The sequence below is a fragment of the Amphiprion ocellaris genome, chromosome 12 (assembly GCF_022539595.1).
Source record: "Amphiprion ocellaris isolate individual 3 ecotype Okinawa chromosome 12, ASM2253959v1, whole genome shotgun sequence".
Classification (NCBI taxonomy): Eukaryota; Metazoa; Chordata; class Actinopteri; family Pomacentridae; genus Amphiprion; species Amphiprion ocellaris.
The window spans coordinates 26,886,137-26,906,084 of record NC_072777.1 but is presented as its reverse complement, the minus strand read 5'-3'; the positions used below and the strand labels follow the sequence as shown (position 1 = coordinate 26,906,084).

General features: G+C 36.1%; 2 protein-coding genes across 3 annotated transcripts in view; both read right to left on the bottom strand.

The window, feature by feature from the left end:
* The window catches only part of LOC111574285 (atypical kinase COQ8A, mitochondrial-like), a 35,838-nt gene extending 24,335 nt beyond the window's left edge, over positions 1 to 11,503 (bottom strand). Inside the window, exons 1-6 of the mRNA XM_023278799.3 lie at positions 11,103 to 11,503; positions 3,811 to 3,910; positions 2,688 to 2,770; positions 1,479 to 1,729; positions 191 to 374; positions 30 to 96 (exon numbers count right to left, since the gene is read on the bottom strand). Of these exons, the coding sequence (XP_023134567.1) occupies positions 30 to 96; positions 191 to 374; positions 1,479 to 1,729; positions 2,688 to 2,770; positions 3,811 to 3,904 (679 nt within the window). The 5' untranslated portion in view covers positions 3,905 to 3,910; positions 11,103 to 11,503. The remainder of the gene's footprint in view (positions 1 to 29; positions 97 to 190; positions 375 to 1,478; positions 1,730 to 2,687; positions 2,771 to 3,810; positions 3,911 to 11,102) is intronic.
* Positions 11,504 to 14,303: 2,800 nt separating this feature from the next.
* itpkb (inositol-trisphosphate 3-kinase B) overlaps positions 14,304 to 19,948 on the bottom strand; it is a 52,880-nt gene continuing 47,235 nt past the window's right edge. For both annotated transcript variants that reach the window (XM_023278803.3, XM_023278804.3), the window contains exon 12: positions 14,304 to 18,592. In XM_023278803.3, the coding sequence (XP_023134571.2) occupies positions 18,383 to 18,592 (210 nt within the window). In that variant the 3' untranslated portion in view covers positions 14,304 to 18,382. The remainder of the gene's footprint in view (positions 18,593 to 19,948) is intronic.

Here is a 19,948-nt window from a genome sequence, read left to right as displayed (position 1 = left end):
GAAAAAAAAAAAGAAATCAGTTGCTTTACCTCCAAAGTTGGCGAGTCTGCCGAGTCGAGTCACCGGCACTTTCCTCTCTCTGGCTCTTTCACTCAGCTACAGAAAAACAGGATGTGAAGTTACCTTTCTATTAGCATAAATAGACAGTAGCTGTGTGCATGAATAGCTGTGTGCATGGTGCAGGATTTACCATCTGTTTGTGTGGCTTCATCTCAGGCCTTTTGCTCTGTCGGGCTTTTTCTATGTCCTCTGCGGTGAGTCCTCCGACGCTGGACGGGTCCTGATGGTAGCTCCTGAGCTGCTGACAGTAATGCTGAGTCCACACATGTCTGTTCAGTCTGTGGCTGTAGAGGTGATGGTGTCCGATGAAGTGTCTGCACAATCAATCAATCAATCAATCAATCAGACTTCATTTATAAAGCGCTTTTCATACAGGAAGAGGAATAAAAAAGCAGTGAAACAACACAAACAACCCCCCACTCCCAACATCATGGTATAAAACCACTCAAAAACACAGAGATCGAGGGACTAAAGAATCCTAAATAACACATGCAATGAAAAAATAAAAATAAATACAAATAATGATCTAAAATGAAAAATGCAATGAGGAAACACCAGAGTGAGATAAAATGAAATCAAATAAGATAAAATTGCATAAAAAATAAATCTAGAAGTTGAATAAATAAGTAAAAAATGATTAAAATAAAACAAAAACAAATTAAATTAAATTAATCAAAATAAAATACAATAAAATAACCTAAATAACACATGCAATGAGGAAACACCAAAACAGATACAATGAAATAAAAGTTAAAAAATAAAAAACAATACAAAGTTAGATATCTATTATTAAAATATATAAACTTTGAAGGCAAAGGGCAAAATCAAAGTCAAAATTCATAAAGAACAGAATACTAAAATTATTTTAAAAATGAGTAATAAAAGACTAGAACAGACTAAAATATGTAAATAACTAAATAAATAGAGAAATTAATAAACAGGTTTAAGGTAATCTTAATTATCATCTGAGGGTCAATTTGTCCTACAGTCAACAACACACAATTACACCACATTCAAAAAAGACGATAAAGTTAATTAAACTCAATAAAATAATAAAATCATATCAGCCATAGGGCAAAAAAGAAAAAAAAATGACGATAAAATGAAATAAAATAATATAGATTTAAAAAAACATAATAATATCAAATCACACTGTGCTTTTTGTCTTCAGTTAGTAAAAAATTTGCTCTAAGAAGAGCAATAAAAAAATAAAATCAATTAAATCAACAAAAAAGCCTGACTCAGATCTTCTGGAGGGCTCTTCAATAGATGTGGTCCATAGCTGTTCTGATTTTAGGTTTAATTAAAAATCTACTAGCAGAAGATAAAAACAAATCAGATAAATACGAAGGACTCAGACCATGAGGCGTGCATCTTCCAAAAACAGCAGTAAAACCTGACTGAGGGAGCGTCTGTACCTGGCGTCTTGGTGGTACGTTCTGGTTTGTCCATTGAACTGTTTGCTTGGATCTTTGTATCCGTCAAACACTGATTGTTTCCCACCAACGTGACTCGACGCCGCCGCCACCGCGTCCTCGCCGCCTCCTGAATGATCCACATTATAATCCGATCCGTCCTCCTTGAACTCTGAAGCCATGAACGCAGCGTCGTCCTGAGGAAAGTCAAAATCTGACTCCGATGAGGAGGTTTGCTGCTGACCGGACATCTCCTGTAATGATGCATAAACATACACTTTTAGAGATTTTAGCCAGCAACGAAATGACAAGAACTGAAAAAAAACTGCATTTCAATTCTAAAACCAAATTAGTCAATTGGAGTTTCATTTACTTGAGTGTAATAGACATTTCTGTTCATCAGAATGTCAGAAATACTAGTAAAAGGCAAATATTTCTGTCAAATAACACAAGTAGTAATGCTCAAAAGTGCCAAAAATTCACTAAATATACTTACAAATATGGAAAAATTGTCTAAAAGTAATTAAAATAGGAATAAAATAGATGTGATGTTGGTATTTACAGGGATTTCCTGCATAGAAAATGAAGAAACTATGTGAAAGTAATGAAGGTAATATATATATAAGACGTGTTGTTAATTGTGGTTACATTTACTCAGTAATATTAGACATAAAATCATCAGAAATACCACTAAAATGCAAATATATCGAGCAGCAATTCTCTAAAGTGGCAAAAATTCACAAAATATACACACAGATAAGCAAAAACTACTGTACTAGATAAAAAAATGACTAGATTAAAAATAAAAATAGATGTGATTTTGGTATTAACAGGGTGTTTCCTGTGAAGTGAAATGAAGTAATAATGAAAAAATAATAAAGAAAATACATATAAACCTGTCGTGTTAATTGAGGTTTAACGGAACTTTTTTCCATGAAAATATCAAAAATAGGAGGAAAATGCAAAGATTTCTGTCAAATGAAACAAGCAGCAACTCACGAAAAATGGCAAAATTTTCCTGCATAAAAGTTCTACAAAATTTTGTTATTTAATGTTTCACTTGCTCAGTTTAATACGTATTTTTGTTTATCAAAAGGTCCGAAATTCAACAAAATGCATAGATTTTGTGATAATGAGCCAGAAAAAACCTGTCACATTAGTTTTATAACATTAAATAAAATACAAAGAACAATCTAAATGTTCTACACTAACCTGTATCTTCATCATGGCTGCAGAAAGGCCTTGTTCTGCAGCAGATTGGACACTTTGGACAGCAGCACCGACTCCTTGGACTCCTGGATTACAAATAAGACAATTTATAGTGGTTAGCTTACATTTCCACTGGAACTGAGAACAAACATGTATAAAAAACTCCTTTCAGAACTTTATCAGAATCAGAAATACTGTATTGATCTTCGAGGGGAAATTGCTTCTGTTACAGTTTCTCCCATTTAAAATCTTAAAACGATATCGACAAACATATATTGAAACATACCACTAACCCTAACTGTTTCCACAAATGAAAACTAATTAAAAGCCGGGTCTGCAATAAATTACAGGGTCATGTTTGAACAAATAAATAAATGCAGCATGGCTCAAAAACAGTGAACAGAGGAGCAAGTTGTTGGAAGATGCATTCAGCATGGTGAAACATCTTTCTACAGCTGATGAGCAGAGTAGAGAGAAAGTCTGTAGCGGCTGGAGACATGGAAATAGGTAAATATCTGTAGTATGTGGAGATAAAATGACCACAAAGAGACACAAAATGACTAAAATATCACAGAAAGCAACAAAAACAAGACAGAAAATGACACAAGACAAAACAAACAAAAACAACACAAAGTAACAAAAAAAGGCACAGGCAAGACAAAATAACACAAACAAGACATAAAAAAAATAACATGGACAGCAACAAAAACAAGACACAAAATGACACAAATCAAACACAAAATGTTACAAACAAGACATGTGACATGAAGGAGAGACAAAACCTACATACTGGATCAATAAAATAATGCAGCATGACTCAAAAACAGTAAACAGAGGAGGAAGTTGTTGGAAGATACATCCAGCATGGTGAAACATCTTTCTACAGCTGTAGTTTCTTGAGCTTGTAAAAAACATAAATAATTAACTATCTATAACATGAGTAGCTTCTATTTTATTTTCCAGTACTGGTAAAACTTGTGGCCACTTGGAAAAACTTTGTACATATTGATTCCTTTTTTTCCCCAACTTTGATTAAAAAAACACCCAGAAATACTTGTGGTTCAGGGGGCTAAATTTCATTTTACCATCAAAATATATAAAAATACATTAAATTAGTTGAGCTTACCTGCTCCAGAGCGCAGGGTGTTACTTTGAGTCTCAGCGACCGCCTGACTCAGCTTCGCTAATCCTCGCATCAGCAGCATCATATCTCCCGCCATGATGGACTGAAGGGAGACGAGGAAACACAGAAATATATAAGATCGGGCCGGAGGCTCAGGCAAACTGTTCACAATGAGAAACCTGAACGTCTGCCGGAACAAAGACATGCAGACGGATGCAGAAATGAAAGCTGTCGTCACTGCCAACAGGAACACATGCACAGCTGTCACATCTTGAGATGACTTTGTCTAAAAATACTGGTGACCTCCAATCCCTGTTTGGATCGACACACGACGGAGGAAACATTGGTGCACATGCGAGCCGTGAATTTGTGGTTCAGGACCGAGTCGCTGAGCGGTAAACGTTTCCGCTAATAAATGCAGCATGATTCAAAAACAGTAAACAGAGGAGCAAGTTGTTGGAAGATACATTCAGCATGGTGAAACATCTTTCTACAGCTGATGAGCAGAGAAGAGAGAAAAAGTCTGTAGCGGCTGGAAACATGGAAATAGTTAAATATTTGTAGTACGTGAAGCTGTTATTTATTTTTTCTAGAATTGGTAACAACAAATTTTGTTTTTCAGTTTTTGCTGAAGAAAAAAATCCTTTTTTATTAAAAAAAATTCTTTCTTTTTAAGATTTTTGACATAACTTCTAAGTTCTCTATAATTTTAGCTGTAGTTGGGTTGTTTCTGTAGAGGTGCAGGACTTTATAATGAGCAAAAATGAGCCTAAAAATGAGATAAAAGCATTTCGAAAATGCCGTTTGGAGTTCAGTGGGTTGAGTCTTATCTAAATATATGACACCGTCTTTCCAGAAATAACCTGCTGTATCTTTTACAGGCAGATACAGTCACCCCCTTTATTAAACTGTGATGCCTGTGAACGCACCTCACGGTTAAATTTAGGAAGTAAATACACTCCTGCTTTTCTTCGAGTCTTATCTAAACAGCAGCTCCCATTGTGCTGCTGTGAGTTTCGACATGCAGGGTCACCGGCCGTGTTTGTTGTTGCGCTACAGGTGCTGGTTTGTGGGCGTGACGGCATGCTTCAACACGGCTCAGTCGGGATTTGGGCCAATGGAAAAAGCTGCTGCAGAAAGACTCTGAGCAATATGTGAGCATGTGTGAAGCTCTACAAAGACTGCAGCAAGGCAGAAAGTGGGTCATCCGTCCTCCTCAGACCAGAGCCGGGCAAACTCTGTCACATAAAGGACCAACGGCATGGGAAAAGATAAAAATACTTCCACCGGCTTATTCAGAATGTCTTATTCATGTGCACTGCCATGTTAACGTTTGGACTCTTGGTCATCTTGTGGTTTAAGAAGTTATGATTTTTTTTACATTTAACCAACAAAATGTTTAATAATAAACAAACAGCAAGTAGATTAACTGAAGTAAATGATACCAATTGATGAGCTGCAGCCTTAAAACATTTATTTTCGTATTTTTTAAATTAGAAAAATGACTGATTATTTTAACACATATTGCACCATAATTCATGCTTCTAATGGGATTTTTGCTTTATTTCCTACTGAAAGAAATATAAAAATGACGATTTTACTGCAGTCTTTTGCAAACAAACATGTTTCCATACGTAGGGAGAACTTGATTTGCAGGTTGGATTATTTCTGCAGCACCACCAAACTTTATTTAAGTTGTTGTGATGGATTTTTCTTTATCAAAAAATAAATGAATAAAAAATAAATTACAACTCCTGTAATTAGAAAACTGTATTTGGCCATGATACAGTTTCAATAATAATGTGATTAGTCGTTCAGCCCAACTTTGTACTTGATTTTTTAAAAGTCAGTATCTTCATTTCAAATACCAAAATGTACCATCCTGAGTGAACTTTATCCAATATATTTGTTAGTAGATAATATTGTCTTTTCAAAAATTTATTGGTATCAGTTTATATATTGTTTGAAATATGTTGATACAAAAACAAGTGTAATTCAGTTGCCAAAACAGAGACAAAAACACAAACAAATCTTAAAGATGAAACTAACTGATAGTATTATTATCTTTTAATTTTCTATAGATATCCTAATATATATCTTAATAATATTGTTACTGAAATTTATTTGGGCCACAGAACAAGATACCTGGACTAATTTAGAAGTTGTATCATTACATTGTTTGTCCATCAGAGCAGCTCCTACTCCACTGTCTGCAGCACATGTAGCTGAGCAAATAGTGGTGCAGAGTCAAGCTGTGTCTTCATGGAAAGTTGCTAAAAAGTTTGTGAAATATGTTTCTAGAAAGTTAGTAAACAATGACCCCATCATCTTTAATTTCAAAAGAACATGCATAGAAATAATAATGGCTGATATATTGCTTCCCTAAATTCGACATTGGCCCAAAAAATCCAGTAGTAGACTCTACTTTTTCTCCAGTACCTGTATCAAGCAACTTATTCTGCTAATCTGGTCGATTTTTAAGCCTGAGCCCAGAGCTGCAGAAGACATTCATGCAAAAATATCTGCTGCTGCATACTGTACAAGTTTTTAAAACAACATGTATTTTTGCACAAAAACCTAAACCATTGGTGACAAGTTATTGTATTTGGTCCTAAACACCTCAGAAACACATTATCTAAATCAGATAGTTACTCTGTATGACTTTGTCTCAACCTCCAGTTCTACTGTAAGGAACAGTGGAGTTATTTTGGACCGGGTTATGCCTTTAACTCGATCGTAAAACATTTGTCCAGTACGCCCTTCTTTCACCTGCTCAACATTGTCAAAACCAGGAGCATTTTGTCATGTAGCCCATGTATTTGTTACTTCTAGACATGACTATTTCTATTCCAGTTTCTTATCATCATGATGTTCCAATAACTCGCATAACAACAGAAAATTGCTTGGAGTTAAGGTAGCCAAGGGGAAGTTTTACCTTCCTGCTTCCCAGTTGTTTGGTGTCTCTCATAATATAAGATTAAAAGGCCTTCATCTACTATGTGAAGTGACCTAAGATGACTCATGTTTTCATCTGTGCTATAAAAGGAAAGTTTATCGCCAAATGTAATCTATTGAACTGCTTCCCACTCGTCAGTGTGGGTGAACTCTTTCCTCCACTGTAGAGTTCAGGACAACAACTGCACTGTGATTTTATTATAATAACTCTAACTATGATTGCATGTGGTGTTGCGTAGCGAATAAACACACAGATCTAAGCCTCAGCTGTTGTCGGCTGCACAAGCTGTTGTCACGCTGCCATAGAAATAACCAGGCAGCGTTAGTCAGTGTCTGAGAGCTGCTACTGACAGTCCAACATCAACGCTGACCCTCCAATGTTTCCTGTCACTGTGCAGCCGAGAGGGGAAACATGAACAACACTGTTCCCTAAAACACTACAGAACAAGAACATTGAGTCTGTGTTCCCTAAATAAATAAAAACATGTTAATTATCCAATAAAAGCAGTCAATGTGGTCAAATGATGAGGCCTAAGCAAGAAGGTGTTGCAGTACTGTCGATAACCATATGTAAAAGATTAAATATTGACATTATGTTGATAATACACATAATAATAGCATAAATAATACAGTTTTAGCAACTATCTGGTTGACACTCCAACATAAAACCAACACACAGCACAATTATAGTTACAGACTCTTTCCACTTGTACTTTTAGTGCAACTTTATTGCCAAAATAGACAAAAAACGCAATAAACAAATTTTAAAGGTGAATTTGACTGATAGTATTTTTTTTTATTTCAATATCTATCTTAATAATATTGTTAATAAGCTCCAAGTCCATTGTCAGCACTGCCTGCAGCACATGGAGCAGAGCAGGTGGTGGTGCGGAGTCACGTTGCTATCTAGTTAGTGAATTACAACCAACATTGATCAATATCATTGACATCATATCAGAATAATTTTTTACTCTCTAAATTTGGTGTTGTCCATAAAAATCCACATTTTCTGTAGACATCTCGATAACCCTGTTTTGAAGAATTAATGATACCTGGCCAAATTTAGAAACATAGTTTGTCCAGCAGAGCAGCTCCAAGTCCATCATCTGCACTGCCTGCAGCACATGTAGCAGAGCAGGTAGTGGTGCGGAGTCACGTTGCTAACTAGTTTGTGCATTCCATCACAACTTCATTATTTTCACCTTCTGTAAAACTATAATATTAATATATATAACCAACATCATAATTTTTTACTCCCTAAATTTGGTATCGGCCATAAAATAAAAAAAAAAAATCACATTTACTGTAGATATCTTGATAATATTGTTTTGGAGAATTAATGATACCTGGGCTAATTTAGAAACTGTACCATCACATAATAGTTCCCTACAATGTCTGCAGCGCATGTAGCAGAGCAGACAGTGGTGCGGAGTCAAGCTTTTCCTTCATTTTAGGTTTCTAACTCGTTTGTGAAATATATTGCTGGAGAGTTAAAAGACAATGATCCGGCTATTTTAACTTTTTAACAAAGCTCTACAAAATTAAAAAAACTTAGTATTGGCCCCAAAAATCCAGTACAAGTCAGACTTCTTGATAATATTGCTACTGAGAATTCTTTTGTTTACAATAATCATGGACAGAAATCTGAAATTGTGACAACTCGAGTGCTATAATTGTAAGGTCGGGATGCAGTATAAAGCATGTTGGTTCATTATTCTCCTATGAATATGAAAACTATTATTTTTATCATATCAGTTTTGTTTGTTTGTGTGCTAAATACATCCAGATAAGATCCACACAAGGTCCTAATAACTTTGATTAACCAGTGACTACAAAGACACAGTGTCAGTCTAGACATGTATGTAAATAGAGACAAGGAAATGTCACTAAAAATGGCTCTCATTTCCTTACTTCAACTTATTTTTAAGAATCAAATAGGCGGTGGGAAAATAAACTGGCCAGTGTAAACCATTATTGCTATTATCATAATATTATCAGGTCATGCGAGATAACATAAAATATCAAATATTACGGCGGTATCTCAGACCAACATGCTTTTTAACAACGGCATAACAAAAGCATAAAAGATGATTATTAAACCTGATATTTGAAGCTTTAAAATAATCCTGTCAGTGTTCCTTAATGGACATCATATGCATAAGAACTGATCTCATTCATACTGTGTATTTTAGCATTTCCGAGGTGCAGTTTCTTGTTACTTATTGGCTGTCATACACAGTTTAAATATTTGTGATAAGCTTCAGTCATCGGTCAATCTCTGTGTTTAGTAAAGTAGTTATTCTCAACCATGTTTTCTAAAATTCCATGTCAGTAAGTTTACACTCAACATGTAGGGTAAATGGACACGTTTATAAAGTATTACATGTTTACATAGGAGAGACGGTTAAATTTTCAAAGAAATATGTTGAAAATGCTGACTGCCGGCTGTTATTATTTTTTCTTTTGAATATCAAATGCTAATCTGTTCTTGTAAATTCTTGAAAGTCTGATATCGTGACAGTCCTCGTGTGGACTCTATTCACCTCCCTACACTCATATTTTGAGTGTCATTAATTTGCTACCAAAAAAGGGTGGGAAACACACAATAAACAAAGATTAAACATTAATCATGTTGTGAAAGGCTGATGTTGTGACAGCCCTCATTTTGATTTTCTTGAGCTCCATACACTTTGAGTAAAATTTACACACAGCGTAAGATTTTTTCTCCAATTCTCTCTCTATATATATCAAGATAATTTTGCTATTGGGAGTTCTTTTGGCCATGATAACAGCATAGCTAAAATTTTATATTATGACAAGCCTAGTGTGGACTCTCTCTGCAGCTCCCCACATTTTTAAAGTAATTAATTCATAAAAAAATAGTCAAAAGCACAATAGTCAAAGTTTAAGTTTAATGTGACTAAGCGCATTGTTATTATTTGCTTGGCATTTTCTACAGGTATTGTGATAACCATGTAGAGAATAACTAATAGTTTAGTTATTACTTTTTCAAAAACTTCCTACGGGTATCGCGATAATATTGTTATTGTTTTGGCCACAGCAGGTAGTGAAAATTTGTTGTAATTCATGCATGAAAAAGAGACAAATAAACACAACATTTACTTTCTCTGTCTATGGGGTTTCTCCATAGATTGTGCAATAATCTGCTTACAATTAATATTTTTAGTCGTGATAATCATGTAGTGAAATTGCAACATCGTGACAGATCTATTAACCACATGATCTTGGAAACAAAATATCCATACAGCCAAACATCTCCTATTTGTACAATCAAACTTTCTACTGGCACTGGACTATTCACCATATTATCACAATATTATGTCAATATTGCACTTTTAAATGTCAGGATTAGCGTCAAAATCCACATATATATTTTGCACAACATTTTACATGAAATCTGGCATTATTTTCTTAAATTTCTCTATAGATATCGCAATAATTAGCAATAAGAAATTGCTTAGGTCGTGATAATCATGCAGTGAAATTCTGATATCGTAACAGTTCTAATAAACTTAATAGACAAAGAAATGGCAATTTAATGAACAGCTAAACAAAAGACGCACAAATCTAAACAATGATAGCTAAAATCTAATATTTATACTAGATTTTTACCATATTATCACACGTTTATTATAAGATGCCATTATTATCAATGTATATGAAAATACAATGATTATCACACAACGTATTATTAACATTGCATATTGCATATCAATATTGCAACTTTATGATGTCAGGATTATCGTCAAAATCTGTATGTATCGCAACATTCCTATTCTGCCCAATATTTTGCAATAAATGTCGCAATCTTTTTTTTCTCTTCAGCTATTGCAACAATGTCATTCTAATAAATTATTTTAGTCGTGATAGTCATGTCGGAAAAATGTAATATCGCGACAGCTCTGATTTAAGTGCAATTTTTTGAAAGTTTTGCTGCAAAATCCTTCAAACCTGCAGAAGTGGCGCATTTAAATTGTGCAATAATTAACTTCCTCGTGGGTGTGAAGGCACCAGATTCTGCAAAAAACAAAGCCACGTCGTCCAGTATTTAAACATGCATTTAATCTGCAGCTGCTTTAACCAACTCAGAGTGTTGATAATTGCAGGTTAAACGGTTTAAAACACACGAATAAACCGTTTATGTGTGTTTGCAGGGCGGTAAAGTTTGCAGAAGTACAGGCAGCCATAAATATGAGGCTCGTCAGCACGATGCAGGGAGACGGTGGAGCAGATTCAGGTTGACTAACAGGACTAATAGCAAAAATAAAGTGGATTTATTAGCTTAAAAATGCTAATTTATGAGTATGTCGTGTACTTACTAGCAGCTGTGGCGCAGAGTCTCTGCTGCTGCTTTCAGACGAAGAGAGGTCAAACCAGAGCCACTTTACTTAGATATAACGGCAGTTTAATGAGTCCCTTCTCCTTCCCGGGAGTCGGTTTGCCAGCAGCAGGAGTTACCGGTTATTTACGCCTCGTCCCCGTCCTCCCGCCGCAGCTGCTGGCCGCGTTTAATCCAGTTTGTTTCTCCTCCACGAGGTCAAAGCGTATTTACCAACTTCACACTGCAGCCAGAGCCGTAGTTGACACAACCCGCCCATATCCGACACGGACTCTCATATCGACACCAAAATGAACATTTAGCTAAACTCTTCGGGCAGTTTTATTTTCTCTGCTTCAAACTTTTTCTTTTAAATCTACCTCTGGTTAATTCTGCCACTTATAAGTAGCTAGTAGTACTGTTATTTACCAAGCAGCCTTAGGTTAACCTTTATTTATCCACGGCTCTGGTCTCTCTTTCCGGTCTTCTTCCTGTCCTCTGACACTATTCGTCCGTTCTCGGGCGCTGACAGGAGGCGAGGTCAGAACGCGCCTCCTGATTGGCTAATCAAACCAGAAAAACAATGTGTCGCCACAGAGGAATGTCTGACGGAATTCACCGATAACAAATTTCACTTTTAGAACGCACAATAGGCTGCAGTTAAATATGGACACTGATATATAAAACAAGCAAACAAGCAAACTAGCAAACAAGAAAATACACAGAGTTTTAACCATGAAATTAAAATGTACTTTGAAGGGGAATTTAGCCTCTGCTGCCACCTACTGTTGGTAAGAGGACAGCACCTTAAACTGACGAGGGTATTTCATTTACTGGTAAATGTTGAAGTTTTGAGATGACTTTCCTTTCACAAGTCTGCTCTTTTATTAACTGAGAAAAAGAAGCATTCAGAATACAAATTTAGTTCATCTGTTGTCAAATTGACATTTATGCAAGTTAGTTTAAGTTTATAGTCAAAATACCAAATTTCATATGGAATATAAGACATAAACATACAATTTCTGAAAATTTGTAATACAAAAAATAATCATCTTAATGTCAGCAATTAACTGGGGAAATTTCATGCTAATATCTGCTAGTTACAATTGTGATTTCTTATAAAAGTTTATGGTAAAACAAGTCTCCTCGTCAGTTGTTTTAGCATCCACCAAACATTCCAGTACTATACTTGTTTATATTCTGAAGCTTTATACAGAGGGCTTTGTTTATATATCACTTAAAAGTTGATATATGGAACCTTTATTCATAAAAAAAAACACAGTAAAAATGGATTTTCCCTAGCTAGTGGTGATATTTTCTGATTTATGGTATGGTATAAAGAGATTTCCAAAATCCTGTCTGTAAAAATGTGACTAAATATGTCAACAATAAAATAAAACACGAATTTTGAAGTTGGCTTTATCCAATGTTTGAATTTCTGTTTTGGAAACTGATGCAAATTTGGTCATTTTTAGATATGCATTACCTCAGTCGCATATTTAAATATCAAATTTTAAGAAACGTGGATATCCAAAAAGTCTTTGCCTGATTAGAAATAATCATCTGGGGAAGTTCCATGTTTACAAATGGGACTCTATTCTCCTGAAGCGTAAACCCAACTGTCAGTATGATGTCACAAATTCTATGATTTAACAATGCGATTGAAATATTTAATGGGCATTAAATTAAAATCACGCATTTACAGAAAAAATTTAAATATGCAACTATAAAGTGTAACTGCAACTCTTAATTTATCAACAAAGTCCCTTTTGAAAGGCAGGGTTCCTTTTTTAAGGTAAATTTCCTCTGACTTTAGTTAACATTTATGTGACACTATCAGTATAGCAACAGCAGAGAGCGCCACAGAGCCACACAGCTTCTGTCATGTTACATAAACAGGATTATATGTGTTTCCTAGACTAAATACATGAGCAAATAAATGGACAAATTAATATTAGGGTTTGCATTCCAGGGAATAGGAGACATAAACTAAAAAAATAAGCCCAACTGTGAGACTTAACCAATTTTGTCATACAGATACCCAGGAAATGCAAGAGGTAGTCTGAATTTTTTGTACCTGAAAATCTTTGATAAATTGTTGGTATATAACAGCAGAAACCAGCAGAAATGGAGTATTTAGTGCCTACATACTCCTTTCAAAAACTGCTGCATGTTGAAAAAAGTCCCAAGGATGTTTTCTTTTTGGTCTCACAAAAACTAAATCATGTTTCTTATTTTTCCATTCAGCTCTTACATCAGCTCCAGATGCTGATGCTGCTGTTGTGGACAGGTGAGATTTGAAAGGCAAATAACCATCAGGCTAACACTAAACTTACACTAAGCTACGCTACTTAAAGGAGAAGCAGCAGCAGTATGGAGGCACTGAGGGTTTCCTTAGGTCAGAACCACAGGTCAGGTCCTAGTGGGTCATAAACATGCAGGCAGGCAGGCAGGTAGGTAGGTGGGTTGTAGGTAGGTAGGTAGGTGGGTTGTAGGTAGGTAGGTACGTAGGTACGTAGGTAGGCAGGTTGTAGGTAGGTAGGTAGGTGGGTTGTAGGTAGGTAGGTAGGCAGGTTGTAGGTAGGTAGGTAGGTACGTAGGTAGGCAGGTTGTAGGTAGGTAGGTAGGTGGGTTGTAGGTATGTAGGTAGGCAGGTTGGTAGGTGGATTGTAGGTAGGTAGCTAGCTAGTTAGCTAGGGTTAACGAGGAAGGAAGTAGGCAGGTAGGAAGGTAGGCAGGTAGGAAGGTAGGTAGGTAGGTAGGAAGGAAGGAAATATCAACCTAACTACCTAGTTAGCTAGGCAGGTAGGTAGGTGACTAGCTAGCAGGCAAGCAGAGAAGTGTGTAGGCAGGTCAGTCGGTCAGTAGGTAGATCAGCAAGTAGGTAGCTGAAAAAGAATGTAGGTAGGTTGGTGCTTCCTCCCTTTCTTGCTTCCTAGCTATGTAAGTAGTAGGTAGATATGTAGGTGGTAGGTAGACAGTAATTAGGTATGCAGGTAAGCAGAGATAGGTTGGCATGCTGTTGCTCTAACACAATGCATCCACCTACACAGCACAGGGGGCACCATCTGACTTCTATAAGTCCAGCGGTCCAGACCAAGTGAGTCAGGTTCATGGGGCTACGGTTCAAAGCCACATTTGGCTGCTTCTGCTATCTAATGCTGTTTGACGGACACATTGTCCTGGAGCAACAGCAACAGTGTCAAGCTTTCCTCTCATTTTTTATTTCATTGATTCAAACATCTGAGTTTTTGTGGACAGTGATATAAGGATCCATGGTATGGGAGTGAGACCCCTTGTTAATAGGTGGGGGAGAGAACTTTTTAAATTCCACTTATAGATAGACAGATACATAAAAATGACACACGGACAGAAATGACACATAAACACAAAAGTTTTGTTTCACCAAATACACATTATTTTAAAGGAACAATCCAAATAAATACACAAGCCGGCAAAATCAGAACAATATGAAACCTACTTACAAACAGCTGGAAGTGCACATCGGGGTGCAAGAGCAACACGGTCGGTCTGAAAGGAATAGTTGGTATATTCCATACTTCTTGCAAGAGTCAGACTGCTAGAACTGAAGTTATAACCAGCAGATGGTTAGCTTAACTTAGAAACAAGGTTGGAAAACATGACTGAACACAACTTTTCCCCATCTTCTGGCAACAAAATCTGCCGGGCTGATACACTGAAGGTCCCAAATTACCAAGTTAGCCTTAAATTTCAGTCTTCCAGTACTGATGCTAAGTGATGCTAAGCATCTACTAGTTTATGCTTCCATAGTTATAGGCTAATTTCATCAAAAAGAAGTGTTCTTGGTAACACCCCAGGGCAGTTAGTTTGGATAACAAGACCAGACAAAAGTGCATGTACAGAATGACAGAATAAAACCTTATTTTAGGACAAAGTCACCAAAATTTTAAAGGTTTTTTAGCAGTTTTGACAGTTGTTTCTGTACATACAGTTTTGAAATTACACTCATTGCTCTCTCATCACTCATTTAAATTGGAAGCCCAGCCTGAAATAACTGCCTGGAGGTGTAACAAAGATGGCTGCCAATTGGGGAAAGTTGCACTATGCCATCTGTTACTCACCTGAATCTTGACAAGAAAGCTAACATGTGTAACTACTTCTTCAAGAAGGCACTGCACAAAGTCGCAATCAGTCTCTTTTTCCATCTACTGTCACTGCAAACCTCAACTGAAAACCACTGCATTTTAAAACCATGGTAGAGTGAAACCTACTGCTTACTGTTACACTGTGAGAAGCTTTTTATGCCCTTCCAAACTGCTGGTACCCACCACTGAATTAAACTGTTTTACTTTAGTCATTTCTCTGCTTTGAAGAATGTCAGCAACCCGACAACTTTCACTCATCTAACGCAAGCATAACGGTCCATAATCCAAAATGTCACAGTCTCCAGTGAGCTAAAAGAAAAAAAGATGTGCTTTAAATAAAAACAAATTAAGAACAAACTTCTAAGAGGATAATAAACATGCACCCGTGTAGGACTAAACTCAGAAAACCCACATTTAAGACTAGCAGAGAAAATACATCACAACAGGTTTTTTTCTGACTTGGCTTCGTCGTGTCAAGGCACTGGATAGCTTAAATAAGATTGTTCATGGCTGTAAGTGTTCCACATGATTTCACTAAAATAATGTTACGATTAAAAAACTACATCAAACAAAATAAATCTTACTGTACATTGTGAACAATCCTGACAGAGTGTGAGCGGAGTGTGGCCACGGCTGAGAATATTTTTACATATGAAACAATACTCCGTAAGAAACTGAAACTACGCTGAGATGGATTATTTAGCTCCACCTAGATGCCAGTTATTGCCAGATTATTGAAACCCTCGATGACTTTTGAGTGTTAATGGATAAAGAAGGTTTGTCTCTTTTCGTACAGCTTCAAACTGTTTTCATAGGTTAAAAACACTCAAACTGTACAATTCCTATGACTGACAGTGAAAGTAAGTGCATGTTTTGAAAGAAAAGGGTCAAACTGATGAAAAAATTCAAATAAAACTGAGTTAGGTTTTGCAGCAAATCAGCTCAGTACAGCCAAATTGAAGCATTTAAGCCCAAATACGGGAGTTGTGAACTTACATGTTTACAGTAAAAACTATGTTTCTTTAGTTACAGTGTCTTTCATAAAATGAGAAATAGCATAAATGCTGGTTTTATGGAAAATTTGAATTAAGGTCTTTTTTGTGATTGGAAACTTCGAAGTTCCTCATATATGTGGTTTTGAAGAATAATTCTGGAGTTTTATTTGAAACAAATACCGTGAAAGACCAAAACCAACAAATAGGTCGATAAGTTGGTTGATTCGTTCTCATTCGACCAAGTTCCCATTGGTTGAACATCTCTGGTGTTACTTTCATAAGGAGAAAAACACGACGTCAACAGTCTTCCGGGATTAATCCAATACTTTCAAACTTTACTCTGAACTGGTCTAACGTAATGAAGACTGCTTTGTATAACTTAATTATGTTTCCCGAACGTTTATCAAATGAGAAGTTGGTTCATTTTCTCATAGACTTCTACACAATCTGACTTCTTTTTCCAACCGGAGGAGTCGCCCCCTGCTGGTTGTTAGAAAGAATCCAGGTTTAACTCACTTCTGCATTGGTTAAGGTTCATCTTTCCATGTTTTATCAGTTAGAAACTGCAAAAGCAGAAAAAAATATCAGATTTTTTACTTCCCAATGATCCTTGAACTAGTCATGTGGTTTCATCTGGAAAATTAACCAAATTTAAGGTTGAATTTAGATATTTCACTGCTATTACTGTACTCTGTCTCTGTCAAAAATGATCAAAAATAAAGAGGTTTGATTTCAGTCACCAAGATGTTCTTTGGTTCACTAAAGTCTTAGTGACATTAATTCATTACAATGAACTCATGTTTTGTACTTTATTTTGATCTGAAGAGCTTCAGTAGAAGACACCTGGACTTTTTTAATGGTTCTCGAAGATGTTTCACCTCCATCCAAGAAGCTTCTTTGGTTAAACCTCTTGGTGTTTGTGCCCAAAGGATCTACACAAATGCTAAATAAGTGAAGAAGCATTGAAAAACAAACATTGTTGGTTTTGGTCTTTGCATGGGATTTGATTACAAGACAATAACCTTCAGTTTGCTTTAAACTCAGAATTCTTTTAGTTAAAGTCTGTGTTGCAGGAATTATTAATATAAAAATAGACCTTTATCAAAGCAGACATTTTGACATTAAAAGTACAAAAGCATAGGTGTAAGAAATAACATTAATGGTATATTATTAACCCTCTGAACCCCAAAACATACCAGCAGGTGAAAAAGCCATGTCATCTTTTTAAAAAAATTCTTAAAATTACACACACACACGCACGCACGCACGCACGCACGCACGCACGCACGCACGCACGCACACACACACACACACACATTGGATTTACGGTTTTCTGACAGTCTTTGAAGTAATCATGCATAACGGAATCTAAGCTTAAAGTTGTAATATTTCATTAAAATAATTTAAATGTGTAGTTTTAAAAAATGCTGAAAATTAAGAGTTTGCTATAACCAAATTCTGTACAAAATTAAAACTTCTGGGCTCCTTAACGCTACTTAAAAACCAGAATCATTGAGCCGTAACCAGCAGTCATACAACAAAAATTCAGAGAGCTTTTGGCTAAACTGCAGGCTGTGTTTCCCTGAAGCAGAGTAGATTAGTAACAAATTAAAAAGGGAAATAGTTAAATGTCTATAGTATGCAGAACCACATTTTTTTCCAGTTTAAGTAACACTTGTGGGAATTAGTTTTTCCAGGATTTCTTTCATGTTTTCTTCAAATTTTGTTGAATAAACAATCCAAGAAATTCTACTTTTTTCATATTTTTTTAGAATTCATGGCATTCTAACAGTCATACGCCCAGAAACTGCTGCTTGGAGTTCAGAGGGCCAAACTAAGAATTCCCTAAGTAAAAGGTTGCTTTTTTGATGTCATAAAAGAAGAAGTCAGGTGTATAAATAACACTGTTATTATGTCTGCTGGTTTATGAGGAACTGAGCTGTCGTAAATATTATTAGCCTTGCTGTTGCTTTTTCTGTCTAATGTCTGCTGAGAAAGAGGCCTTTTAAGGGGTTAAAGACAACAGAACATGACATGACTAAATCCGGACTCTCCGGCCGTGCGCTCCTTTTCGGATCACGTGGTTTTCAACATGTGACGGAGTCCTCGAGGAAAGTTCTCTCTGGAGGGATCAAGAATGAATGAAGGAGTCCAAGTGTTCATGTGTCAGAGTTCACCATGGAGGAAATGATGTCCACCAAACTATCGAGTCCAGAGAGGTATCCGTCCTCCCGGTTCCCCTCCACCCACGACGCTCGGTGGGTCAGCTCGTTGCCGTCGGGGAGGGGCGTGGTCTTACCAAAGTCAATCATCCAGACTTTGGCCCGCCCCTTACTGTCGTGGACGAATAACAAGGAGCTGCCGATCACCTGAACACACACACAGACACACAAAAAAATTACATTTGTTTGCGTCCTTTGAAATGATCTCACTTCTTGTTTTGTGTTTTTAGCTTCTCGTGTGTGTGTAAGTGTGAAACCAGTGTGGTCAAAGTTCTTGTTGTCCAGTTTCCATGACGACACCTCCTCAGCGTGTGTGTGTGTGTGTGTGTGTGTGTGTGTGTGTGTGTGTGTATGTGCGTGTGAACTGGTGTGTGTTTTTGAAATGAGTTACGGAATGACATTTAACCCTCTGAACCACAAAACCAGCTGGCGGGTTTGAAAGATATGTTGTCCTTTTTTCAAACTTCTAAAATCACACCATTTAGCAGCCAGACACTGTAGAAATAGAAAAAAATGTAGGATTTTCAGTTTTCACCACAGTGATCGAACTACTTATTTGTAACCGGATCCAAGCTTAAAATTGTGATGTTTCATAAATACACTTTATTCTACATGTTCCGTGGAAAAATCTGCAAAAATAAAAAGTTGATTCTAAGCAGATTCTGCAAAATAACCTAAAAAATCTGCATTGCTCAGTGAGTTTTCGGATGACCTGCAGGCAGTGTTTCCATGCACATAATGTACAGTTACTTTATCTGAGCGTTATAAATCCCAAAAATGTGCCTGAACACTTAAAGGAGAAACATTCCACTTTGTCTTCTTTTACACTAGTGTATAGAAAATATCAACAACACATATTTATCCATTTGTTTTTATTACAATTTGCCTATTTGCAACTACAGATATGGATTATAATACATATTTCAGAGGCCAAAATTAGTTTTACTACTTTGAGTGACCAATCTCCACTTTGACAGTTTCTACCATATATTCGGAAAGTTTTTACAGCGGGTTTGTTCATATATCATTGACAGCCTAACTTATAGAACACTTTAGTCCATAAAGACGAGAACATGGATTTTTTATTTATTTATTTATTTTTTTTTAAAGCTTTGTATGGTATTTTCTCATATGTGGAGCGCTTAAAATACACATTTGACTGAAATATGTCAGAATTTTAACTTTAATTAGGTACTGCTTCATTTGCATAATTAATCATAAAATATGAGAAAAGCTGTGATACAAAAAAATAGCAGTTTAAATGTACAAAATTAACTGGAGAAGTTTCATGGTGACATATGTGAGTTAAATTTTTTACTCTATTTACAAGCAGTGTCTTGCCCTTAATTTACATGCCATTAGACAGTGCATAACATCATAGCTGGAAATAGGTTTACCAGTCCAGAAAAAACATTTCAAATATTTTTCTGTAGCATAAAAAGTAGAATTAAACCTATTACATGAATACATTTGACAGGATTTTTTTGTTTTCTGTGTGACCTT